This window comes from Quercus suber, unplaced genomic scaffold (assembly GCF_002906115.3).
Source record: "Quercus suber isolate HL8 unplaced genomic scaffold, Cork oak 2.0 scaffold_390, whole genome shotgun sequence".
Taxonomy (NCBI): domain Eukaryota; kingdom Viridiplantae; phylum Streptophyta; class Magnoliopsida; order Fagales; family Fagaceae; genus Quercus; species Quercus suber.
In genome coordinates, this window is record NW_027069842.1 from 463,190 (window position 1) to 475,155 (window position 11,966).

At 30.4% G+C, this 11,966-nt stretch overlaps 1 protein-coding gene across 1 annotated transcript; it reads right to left on the reverse strand.

The window, feature by feature from the left end:
• Positions 1–5,232: 5,232 nt before the first annotated feature.
• LOC112008383 (endo-1,3;1,4-beta-D-glucanase) lies at positions 5,233–10,852 on the reverse strand. The gene is made up of 7 exons (XM_024040716.2): positions 10,500–10,852; positions 9,625–9,646; positions 6,779–6,902; positions 6,484–6,574; positions 6,250–6,339; positions 5,773–5,870; positions 5,233–5,543 (listed from the first exon to the last, which is right to left on the reverse strand). The coding sequence occupies exons 1-7, from the start codon at positions 10,732–10,734 to the stop codon at positions 5,397–5,399; spliced, it is 807 nt and encodes a 268-aa protein (XP_023896484.1). The 5' UTR covers positions 10,735–10,852; the 3' UTR covers positions 5,233–5,396.
• Positions 10,853–11,966: the final 1,114 nt, after the last annotated feature.

The window sequence follows — 11,966 nt, forward strand, 5'->3', positions numbered from 1 at the left end:
AAAAATTCAAGAAACTAAGATTTTAGCTGAAGTACTATAGAAAGCTTCCTTTATCAATAAGATAACTCAATAAGCCAAGCCAAAAAAGAATTAGAAGATCAAAAATACTACTAAGAAAAGATGAATGGATATCTCACCTCCCCAGCAAAACCCTGCTGCCCCAACTGCATGTATGCCTTCTTTTCTCAGAGCTGCAGTTATACTTTTAGCATCTTTAAACCCTTTGTCCTAAATCAGACATTTAGGAGGAAAATGATAGCATAAAGCTAGTATGATTTGAAAGCAAATATTGCATACAGTCATGATTTGTAAGTAAGAAAATGGCAAAGAAATATTATTTACTGGATACAATAACTGTTTAAACTGATTTTTTTTTTTTTTTGGAGAAGATGTTTAAACTGAAATTCATGAAAAAACAGATTTAAAAAAAAATTATATTTATAAGAAATTCATGATAAAACAGATGAATATATTATGTTTAACTTTATTTGAGAAGAGTTAGACACAAACTGTTCCATGGCTTTTTAACCACTCTTCTAATGTCCTGGAAGAGTTCTCTACATAGGGATCTCCATAAAAGAAGTCGGGAACCACTGCAGAGAATCCAGCTAGGGCAAGCCTATCAGCAATATCCCTTTAAAGTGACAGTCAAAAAGAACTCGGCATTAGACTTAAAGCAAAACGTAGACAATTATATGTATGTGGAATCTATGTACAATACCTATTCAAGAGAAGACAATATGTTATTCCTTATTGTTTCTATAATTTAGGCTTAAGATGATTCTTAGAGAGTAATGAATATATAGGCACACACAACAACAGCAATAGAGAATTTATCACAATAAATAACGTAATCAAGCAGTGTAAAGTACTGGGGTTTGGAGCATGTTCTTCACGAAACAAAAATTGTCGTGAGCTGTGTAATAACAGCACAATTCAAATTTTCTCACTCTTCTACCATTAAAATATTGAAATCATGGAAAGCTGAGGTGCCACTGCCAGCACCATATGCGGAATAAAACTAACAATTTATTTCAAAGGTTAGTTTATTTCTTAATATGAAGAGAGTCAAATGTTGAAGCTTAGTATCACTTTCACATGTCCAATTTCCACACCTCAATTCCACATCTAGATGGAAAACGTACCATTAGATATCACTACTGTTTTACAGGCTGATTTTAACAGCCTCCATTAATGAAATTCAAGGTCTTTCTTCTCAAAAAAGAAAAAAAAAAACGTCACTACTTATGATTTATTTGAGAAAATAGATATTTTCTTACTCACTTTTTAATGGGGTTTCAGTTGCTGACTTACAAAATTCTTTCATTGACATATTATATTTTGTAACTATCTTACTTGATGCACCAAATAAATCTAGGAAATTTTCCAAACTAAAGGAAAATATTTATTTGGGATATAAAGAGAAGAATATAGACAAGATTTATTTAATAAAAATATAAAATAAATTATATTGATTTTTTTATACAAAATTTACAACGGAAAATGTTATATCACATTTACTCAAAGAGTTGTTACAAAAATATTTATATCCCATTAACCCCCATTATCTTTCTAATTTATTATTTGTATTTTAGGTCTATGTAAATGTGGGTTATCACTATTGATATCTATCTTATCTATATAAATCCTCTATACTATGAATGGTTATTCATTTGAGTGATTAAAATGATAAGAGATAAAATATACAATATTTGTTGTGAAGCACTTTTATATAGACATAAAATACATATGGGTTGTAATCACAGTTCACAATATAATGACATTGTAGTTGAATTAGTACTTTCTCATGCACAAACTACTTAGGGGTCTAAGGGAGAAATACAATATAATATTTCATAATTTTTTTTTTGAAAAAGTAATATTCCATAATTTGTAACAAAAAAATTAATACAATTATTCTTCCTCCAAAAAAAAAAAATTTAATACAATTATTATTATTATTATTAAAATACACCACAAAGTATATACAGGTCCACATTATTTCTAGATTGTCTACTCTTTTTTTGCCATATTTTATTTATTTATTTATTGTTGAGAAAGCCATATTTAAATATGTTAACCAATCATAAAGAAGAAAACCTGTTGTTAATCAAATTGTTAAAAAATATTGCTTTCATTTTTTTGTCAAATTGCAAACAAATAGCACCCATTTTATCTAATTACAGAACGGTTAGGACAAGCAGGTGGTCCAGGACTGCATACTCATGTTCTTCTATAATAATAATATAAAAAAATTTCATTTCATGTTATATCTACGAAGTTCTTTAAAAATCACATTAGAGGTAAAGTTGAGAAGTGGAAACACCTCAAATGTGGCGCCTCATATCCTGTAAAAAGGGCAAAATTGTGTTAGGAGAAAAATAATACCAAAAGAAATATAAACAAAACCAAAAACAAGATGATGAAATAAATTTGGGTACTCAATTATGATACAATTAATGTCAAAATTATCCCTCCCCTCTGAGAGAGAGAGAGAGCCTGAAAAGAAAATTATATCTAACACAAGATATGTTCTAAAAATTACTAATCACAATTTTCATGATGGTTAATCAATAGATATTATATAGGTGATCAAAAATCACAACCACACTTTTCTTAAAATTGTCAAGAGCTTGGTGTTTTTACTTTTTAGTGACTTTTGTCATGGATCTATCCATGAATATAGAACCTAATTAAGTTGGAATTCTCTTCTCCCACCTGTTGTAAAGGGGGAAAAAAATCCTTCTTAAAGCCTAGTACATGGGACATTAGCATCAAGCATCTTTATTTTGATTCAATTTAAATTTAGCTGGTAATTAAGGGAATTTAAATTTGAGAGGACATAGATTACTAAAAAATATTCTAGGAAGCTAGAATACTTCAAGTGTAGTATTTATTCTTATTTTTTACTCTTTTTTATTTTTTTTTATTTTTTGGTGTTATGTACTCGTATTTGTACGTGTTTCTAGATAAGGATGAACAACTTGATAAGGACAAATTTTTCTTCCTAGAAAATATTACATTTCAAATTTCAATAATTTTTTGTCAAATTTTAGAAAAAATAAAATTTTCTTATTTGTTAAAAGAATGAATAACTTCCAAAAAAGTAAGCATGGAATACCTCAAAACCAGAAGTTGACAAATACCCAAATCTGAAAAATGCTGAAATATGAAACTAAAATAAAAAAATAAAAAAAATGTTAACAGATGCTTTAAATGTATTGATTTAGAAATTATTTTTAGAAATACATTATGAAAAAATAATAAAATAATTAATTTTTTCAATAGCTTTTTATATTCTCATGAATGTGACATTAAAAGTTTTTTAATATAGTTTATTAATAATTGTTCTAAAAACACCCGTTAATATAACCCAATAACCAATACTACGATCCAGTCTCAGATATAAACTCAGATCAGAATACAGCTATGAACCTAAAACACCAACACCATAACATACTGGAAGCTAAATATGGTAAAGAGTATGTCATTAGTTATTAGTTATCACCATAAATATCAGAAACGAGTAGGATTCCCCGCTTTGAAAGACCGCTAACATAGGCTTTGAGGCCTCCAATGTCTTTCACAAATCCAAATCCATAGTTTGGGTTAAGAGTTGGTGGGTTCTCCGAGCAATGACGGCCTAGTTTTTCTTGCCCAAGAGAAAGAAATACAAAGCTGGAAAGAGTGACAAAAAAGGCTAGCCCGAGCACAGAAACTGGAGCTACCTTAGCCATGAATGACAGTAGGTACGAAACTGACAATGGCACAATGGCTTTTGTAACCGCATGTGTCAGATTACAAAGGTTTTATCTTTTTATAGTACGTGAACTGGATAATGCATGGTTGCTAGTCATGGTCAGCCTGTTATGGAATGCTTGAATTGGCATCGTTGGAAATATTATTATGCTTCCTATTGCAGTCAACGCCAGCATTTTTGGTTCTTTGAATTTGATTTTGGGCTATGTTTAGTTCACACAGATGTGTTACACACATTTTGGCTAAGGATTGACTTTCTTCTGGTGACAGTTCTGTTTTGTTTTTGTATATATCCTCAATTTCTATATTTTGTTCCAAATGTATATATCCTCATTTCTATATTTTGTACGAATTATTGACTGAGGTTTGGGGTATTTCTTATCTGGACTTTGTACTACTTATCTGTTTAATATAATTTAAGTTCCCTTTCACCCAGAAAAAAGAAAAAAGAAAAAAGAAAAAAAGAAGAAGAAGATGTGTTACACATAATGTGTATTTTGTAAATTTAAATTGTAACTTAAAGCCAAGATTTCAGCACCAACAATATTTACACATTGATTTTACTTTGTTGTAAAATAGGACAGAGACAATAGATCAAAAAAAAAAAAAAAAAACGTGGTTAAGTGTGTGTTGGATGCGGATGAAAAATTAAAATTATTTTACTATTTAGCTTATTTTTGCTACTATTTATGGGTTTCATTGCACTTTTTGGCACTATTTATGAGCTCCAATGTACTATTTCAAATAACTTTTACATTTATTTACTACTTTCAGTATTAATTTTTTAGTTTCAGCAAAATAAGCGGTATCCAAATACACCTTAAATCTTTTTCCTTATTTAAATAATTTATTTGGATCATTTAAATAAAAATGCCCACATTTTTCATCAGTAAAATTATGTTTTTTTCCAATTCTAAAAAAAGAAAAAGAAAATCTATAATACTTTTTGAGCTTTTCTAAACGGATACAACATTTGTCTGGTGTCTAGGGCACTGATACATTATTTTGGAATATTGTTATATTTAGGACACATCTACAAATAGTTTGATTGTGAGCCACACATCTTCAAAAAGATTTATGCATTGTTTTGGAATTTTCAGGTTTAGTTTTTGGAATGTAGGTGAGCAAATCTAATCTTTGTGAGTGACAAATTTGCTTTAGAAGGTTGGGGGGGGGGGGGGGGGGGGGGGGGGGAGGGGGGAGGGGGAGAGAGAGAGAGAGAGAGAGAGATAGAGAGTGTGTGTTACACATCAATTCTTTAAGCGCGGAGTTACCACAATTGCACAAAATTTGGTGAATATAATAGGAGAATTGATTGATTCTGCTGTTGCAAATTACACCTTCTACGTCCTCAATGGCACAAAATTTGGGGGATAAATCAAATATAGAGATATGGATGGTAAACTTTTTTAATATGCTATAAAGAAAGCATGTTTTGATGTCATATACCTCCCATTCAGAAATATTGTATACTTAAATGAAAGACACTCAAATAAATTTTTATTCATTTCTTGAAACATACAAACAGCTTGTTCGAATTTATCTTGGCCCCAAAAATAATTTTTAAGTATCATACAGTTTATTTTAACAAATTCTGGGCTACAGATAGGATTCTAGTATTTTGATTGCTTGGAACATCAATGTTTCCTGAGATACTTGCTCAACCAATCCAACAAGTCTTTATGGGCTTCATTGGCAGCCTTCACAGTTGGTATATCAGTCTCATTGTACCTGACTGTCCATCCATGCTTAACCTTAGGAAATATCTTGATGAAGTTGTTAACCTGCAGAATGGAAGAATTAATTGGAGACTGAAAGTCGATTTTGGGAACCTACTTAATAAATATTTTCACAATATAATCGAAATTCTTGTTGCAAAACTCTTACATGACGGTTGTTGATGAGATGTCATTTATATTTTTCTCCAAAACTAATTGTCACATGACTCACTTCCAAGGCTAGTAGTCAAGTAGCATGAACTTATTAGATTATCTGAAATTTGGAGATCCTTACCTTATTTGCTGTTAGAGCCTCCTCAAACTGTTTGAGGAGTTCAGGTGGAGTGCCATTGTCTAACTCAGCAGCCAATATGGAAATTGGAACCTTGACAGCTGAAAAAGAAGAATTCTTCAGCATTTGTGTCAATAAATGTTATTGAAGTAAATAGGAAAGCCCAATTAATCGATGATCTTTCACTAGAAATTGAAGCAGCTCTCCTACAGCTATTTTGTATCAGATGAATTAGGCCCAAAAACAGGCAAATTTTCACCTCTATGTGTGTGTTTTGTGTATACTTACACAAGTCCAATATTCACATTAGACAATAGAAGTAAAGCACTTATCCTTCCTATTATCTTGAAGTCCCTCTGTTGATATTTAGTATACGCATGTTCAGGGCTTATCCTTATTTTCTAGTAGCATTTCATGTTACATTGCAAGATGTCTGGGTTTACACCTACATAATTTTTAGATTTGTATTAATAATCATACCCTTAATATCATCCAGAGTGACCCATGAAGGGTGTAACAACACTGTAGCTTTAGTGAAGTCAGTGTTTGCTATCTGCACAATCACCTTGCCTGACAAAAGAATTCAAGAAACTAAGATTTTAGCCAAGCTACTTTAGAAAGCTTCCCTTATCAATAAGCTAACTCGATAAGCCAAGCCAAAAAAAGGTTAGAAGATAAAAAATACTATTTAGAAAAGATGAATGGATATCTCACCTCCCCAGCAAAACCCTGCTGCCCCAACTGCATGTATGCCTTCTTTTCTCAGAGCTGCAATTACTTTTTTAGCATCTTCAAATCCTTTGTCCTGAATCAGACAGTTAGGAAGAATACGATGGCAACAAAATTAGTTTAATTTGAAAGCAAATATTGTATACAAATCAGGATTTGTAGGTAAGAAAATGGCAAAGAAATATTTTTAACTATATATGATGACTGTTTAAACTGAAGTTCATGATAAAACAGATAATATATTATGTTCAACTTTATTTGAGAAGAGTTGGGCACAAACTGTTCCATGAATTTTTAACCACTCCGGTATTGTCCTGGAAGAGTTCACCACGTAGGGATCTCCAAAAAAGAAGTCAGGAACCACAGCATAGAATCCAGCTCGAGCAACCTTATCAGCGATATCCCTTTTAAGTGACAGTCAAAAGAACTAGGCATTAGTCTTGAAGCAAAATGTAGACAGTTTTATGTATGTGAAATATGTTCACACCTTTCATGAGGGTAAAATCTACTATTCCTTATTGTTTCTATAAGTTAGGCCTAAGATTATTATTAGAGAGCAATTAATGAATATACGTACACAACAACAACAGAGAATTTATCACAGTAAGTAACATAATCAAGCAGTGTAATTAAAGTACTGGGGTTTGGAGCATGTTCTTCACGATGCTACAATTGTCATGAGCTGCGTATCAGCACAATTTAGTTTTCATTGACATATTATTTTATGTAACTACATTACTTAATGCACCAAATGAATCTAGGAAATTTTGCAAACCAAAGGAAAATATTTAATTTGGGATATAAAGAGAAGAATATAGAAATTGTTGATGTATTTTAATAAAAATAATAAATTAATTATATTAATTTTGTTGTTACAAAAGTTACTATGTAATATTATACCTTTACTCAAAGAGTGGTTAGAAAAAAAATTATGTCCCATTAATTCCCCCACTATATTTTCACTATATTTTTAATTTGTTTGTCATCGTTATATTATGATTATAACTCATATGTATTATATGTCTATATAAAAGATGTCTTACTACTATTAGCATATCTATCTAGAATCTAGATTATAACAAGATATAATCAAGCCATATATATATACCTGTGATATCTATCCTATTTATATCATATTATTATAAATCTATCTACATATGATAAATTATTATTCATTTGAATGATTAAGATGATAGGCGAGAGCTTGCTAAATTATTGTGATTTATTGAATTATTTTTAATTTTTTTACCATGAAACCAACAATGTTAAGCATTTTGCGCCACAGTGTAAGAATTTGGGCTAATTCTCTAGAACGCTAATGAAAGGGGTGGCGTGTTAGTGAACCCATTGCAATGGTTGAGTTCTTCGATACTCTTCCGCAGTGGTGCCAAACACCTTAATATTGTTGGTTTCGATAGAAGAAAAATATAATAAATAATGCAATAAATCACAATAATTGAGCAACCTAACAACAAATAATATGTAATTTGTCGCTTATCATCTTAGTCATTCAAATGAATAATCATTTATTGTATGTAGATAGATTTATAATATAATATATATATATATATTTTTTTTTTTTGAGGAAAAGATTTATAAAATGAATAATCATTTATTGTATGTAGATAGATTTATAATATAATATATATATATATATTTATTTTTTTTTGAGGAAAAGATTTATAACAATATGATAGATGAAAGATAGATATCACCGGTTATGACTTGGCTGAGCCGCAAATATCTCACTCTTTAGATAGATATCTCAAATTCTCAATAGTGATAATTCACCTTTATAAGACATAGAATACATATGAGTTATAATCATAGCATAATGGCAATTAAATTAGAAAGCTAATGCTTTTTTTGTTGTTGAGAAACTAGATAATGGGATATAAACATTTTTTGTAACAAATCTTCGAGAAAATATGGTATAATATTCCAACGTAAATTTTGTAAAAACAAAATTAATTTAATTAATATATTATTTTTATTAAAATATACCAACAAAAGTATAAAGCTACTCTAGGTAAAGGATAATCATATCAGCAGTGATATGACATTATCTCCTTGTTAGAGCATGAGTAATTTTCATTTATATGCAGGTTTGCTATTTCTAGTTTAAAATTTTACTCTCCAAGCAGTCAGATTGCTGATATAGGCCTTAACAAGATCAAAGATCACTTGACTTTGTTAATCTGAGCATGATACTGGTTACTATACTATTAAAATCTTGATGGTTTTTATACACACATATATATGTGTGTGTGTGCATTTTTCCAACCACAACACAAACAGCAAGGCAAACTTTGGATTCACATGTATCATAGGTTATCTACTAGATCAAACAAGCTATATAGAGCATGTCCGTTCAAACATGACCTTCTTTTTGTTACCCTTTTTCAAATGCTCATTGATGAACACAGAAAACACAAATTTTAAGGCAAATGGTTAAATTTACTTATATTTGCATATGAGGGTTATCTAGCCAAAGGTTGAAGGTAGGCTTTCGTCAAGACTCATGCACCAACTCTTTCAAAGAGAGAGTCATACACGCATCCTCCCTTTTACAGAGACTCAATTTCTCGAGTGTGAATATGGGGCATACTAATTTATGAGGTTGAAACTTGAAAGGATGTGGTTTGTAAGGCCCAAATGTACCATTGAAGCTATATAGGACCACATCCAAAGTTGAAAACAAAGAGAACGTGCATCTGAACACCACTTTTTTCCTGTGTAGACTGTAGAAGTTATCAATCTTTATGATATAACAAGTCAAAGTAATTTGTAAAGTCGCCAGCATATTCCTATTCATCATGGTCCTGGCCCTTCTGCTTAAGCTCGGGCTAAAGACTAAATATGAGGCTCAAAAGTCAAAATAGATAGTTCCACATTATCTCTGATTTTTTTCCACCCCATATTTAAATTTGTTGACAACTACTATTCAAATTGCGTTAACATATTGCTCTCTTTTGGTCAAAGTAGGCAGACAAATAGAAACCATTTGATCTAAATATAGAACAGATATGACTTGGCGGGAATCCAGGATTGCATACTAAGGTTTCATTTCATGTTATATCTATGAATTTTTTAAAAATCGCATTAGGGGTTGAAAAGTGTACATACCTTAAATGTGGTGCTTCATATCCTGTAAAAAAAGAAAAAAAAAAAAACAGGGCAAATTATAACACAAGGAGAAAAAAAAATAATAACAAAAGAAATATAAATAGAACCAAATGCAAAGTAATGGAAATATATATGGGAACTCAATCTTAAATTCCACAAACACATGTACTTCAAGTTACTGATTGCTTAATCAATAGATACTAGATCTAACACAAGATATGTTCTATAAAGTACAAGATATAAGTACTAAATTTCCAACGTTGAGATAGGGGATTAGATCTAACACAAGATATCTTCTAGAAAGTACTGATTGGTTAATCAATAGATACTAGATAGATGATCAAATTTCACAAACACATGTACTCCAAAGTCGTCTCTTCTTAAAATTGTCAAGAGCTTTGTGTTTTACGGTTTTAGTGAACTTATTATTGTTCTTTCTCAAATCCTCTTCCACCTCTTGTTGTAAGAAAAAAGAAATCCTTAAAATCTTAAAGCCTGGTATGAAGGACATTAGCAACAAGCTTCTTTACTTTGGTTGAATTTTAATTTAACCCATAATTAAGGAAATATTACATTCCAACTTCAATTATTTTTTGTCATACTTTAATTGAATAAAGAATTCAGAAAAGAAAATCTTCTTCTTTGTTAAAAGAATGAGCATGTTCCAATAAAGTAAGCATGGAAAAACTCAAAAGCACATGTTGAGTGTAACCCAGATCTGAAAAGTGCTAAAATATGAAAGTAAAACACCATAACTACAATCCTGGATACAAACCCAGATCAGAAAACAGCTCAACCGTGAAACTAAAAACCCAAACACCATAACATACCGGACGCAAAATATTTTTAAAAGAGTATATGTCATTAGTTATTACCATAAACATCAGAAACGAGCAGGATTGCCAGCCTGGAACGATTATGGCCACTAACATAGGCTTTGAGGCCTCCAATGTCTTTCACCAACCCAGCTCCATAGGTTGAGTTAGGAGTTGGTGGGTTCTCCAAGCAGTGACGGCTTAGTGTTTGTTGAGCTAGAGAAAGAGATACAAAACTAGAAAGAGTGACAAAAAAAGCTAGCTTGAGCACAGAAACTTGAGCTATCTTAGCCATGAATGAAACTATTGAGAAACTGTTAAAGGTTACACAAAATCACTGATAATCGGCACAATGGCTTTTGTAACTTTGTCAGATTATAAACTACAGAGGTTTTGTCTTTTTATGGTATGTGAACTGGAGAATGGGTCCGCTTTTTATGGAATGCTTGAAACGACATCGTTGGAGATATAATTATGTTTCTTATTGCAGTCAATGCCAACTTTTTGCCTCTTTGATTTTAATTATTGCCCTATTATTAGATAGGACAGACTCGACAGAGACAGTAGATCCGTAAAAAGTGGTCAATACTTTTTCCTTATTTGAATAAGAGAAGTTATTACCGTAAATTTTGCTACAATTTTGCTTTGCGGCGACTCATGAATAGTGAAAATAAAATAGCAAATTTATTTGAATTCATAATTTCATCACTCATAAGTTATTATATAATAAAGTTATGATAAAACTGTAGAAAAGACTTTTTTTAAAAAAGAATTGTGAAAAAGTTTATAGAACTGCACTTAGCCTTTGAATAATTGATTTGGGTCATTCAAATAAAACTGCCCACACCCTCAAAAAAAAAAAAATAATAAATAAATAAAACTGCCCACGTTTTCGGTTAATAAATTTTTTTTTTTATTGAAATAAATTATGTTTTTATGTGATACTTCTAGATCTTTTCTATGATACTTCAGTTTTTCCATGATATCTCTAAAGTCAAGTATTGTATTAATTTTCTTTCTCAAAAAAAAAGAAAAGAAAGTATTGTATTAATTTTCTATGATATTTCCTCAGTTTTTCTATGATATCTCTAAAGTTTAAGTATTGTATTAATCTTCTATGATACTTCAGTTTTTCTATAATATCTCTAAAGTCGAGGTATTGTATTAATTATTCAATTATGATTAGTGATGAAACAATGGATTATATGGTCAACACAGATAAAATTTAGAGAAATTTAATATCTAGGAAGCTAAACTTTTTTTTTTTTTTTGACAAAGTTTAACTACAAAGTTTGATTAGATTTTGACATTTTGTTGGAGTCCAAATCTTCTGTCTCACACTTCCTGTTCCACTATATACTCCACAAATAAAAACATGCCACATGTCCATCTAATTTATTAAATGCTAAATTTATGCTTTCTATTATTTCAATTTCCTAAAATAAATAAATAAATAACCTATCATATTTAGGTAATTGAAATAATAGAAGACATAAATTTAGCATTTAATAAATTAGAAGGACATGT

Coding starts and splice junctions, on each gene's coding strand:
- LOC112008383 (XM_024040716.2), bottom strand. CDS start 10,734: ATGGCTAAGATAGCTCAAGTTTCTGTGCTCAAGCTAGCTTTTTTTGTC. Junction 6,903..9,624: donor TATGAAGCACCACATTTAAG/GTATGTACACTT, acceptor GTCACTTAAAAG/GGATATCGCTGATAAGGTTG. Junction 6,340..6,483: donor AGCAGGGTTTTGCTGGGGAG/GTGAGATATCCA, acceptor TTCTTTTGTCAG/GCAAGGTGATTGTGCAGATA.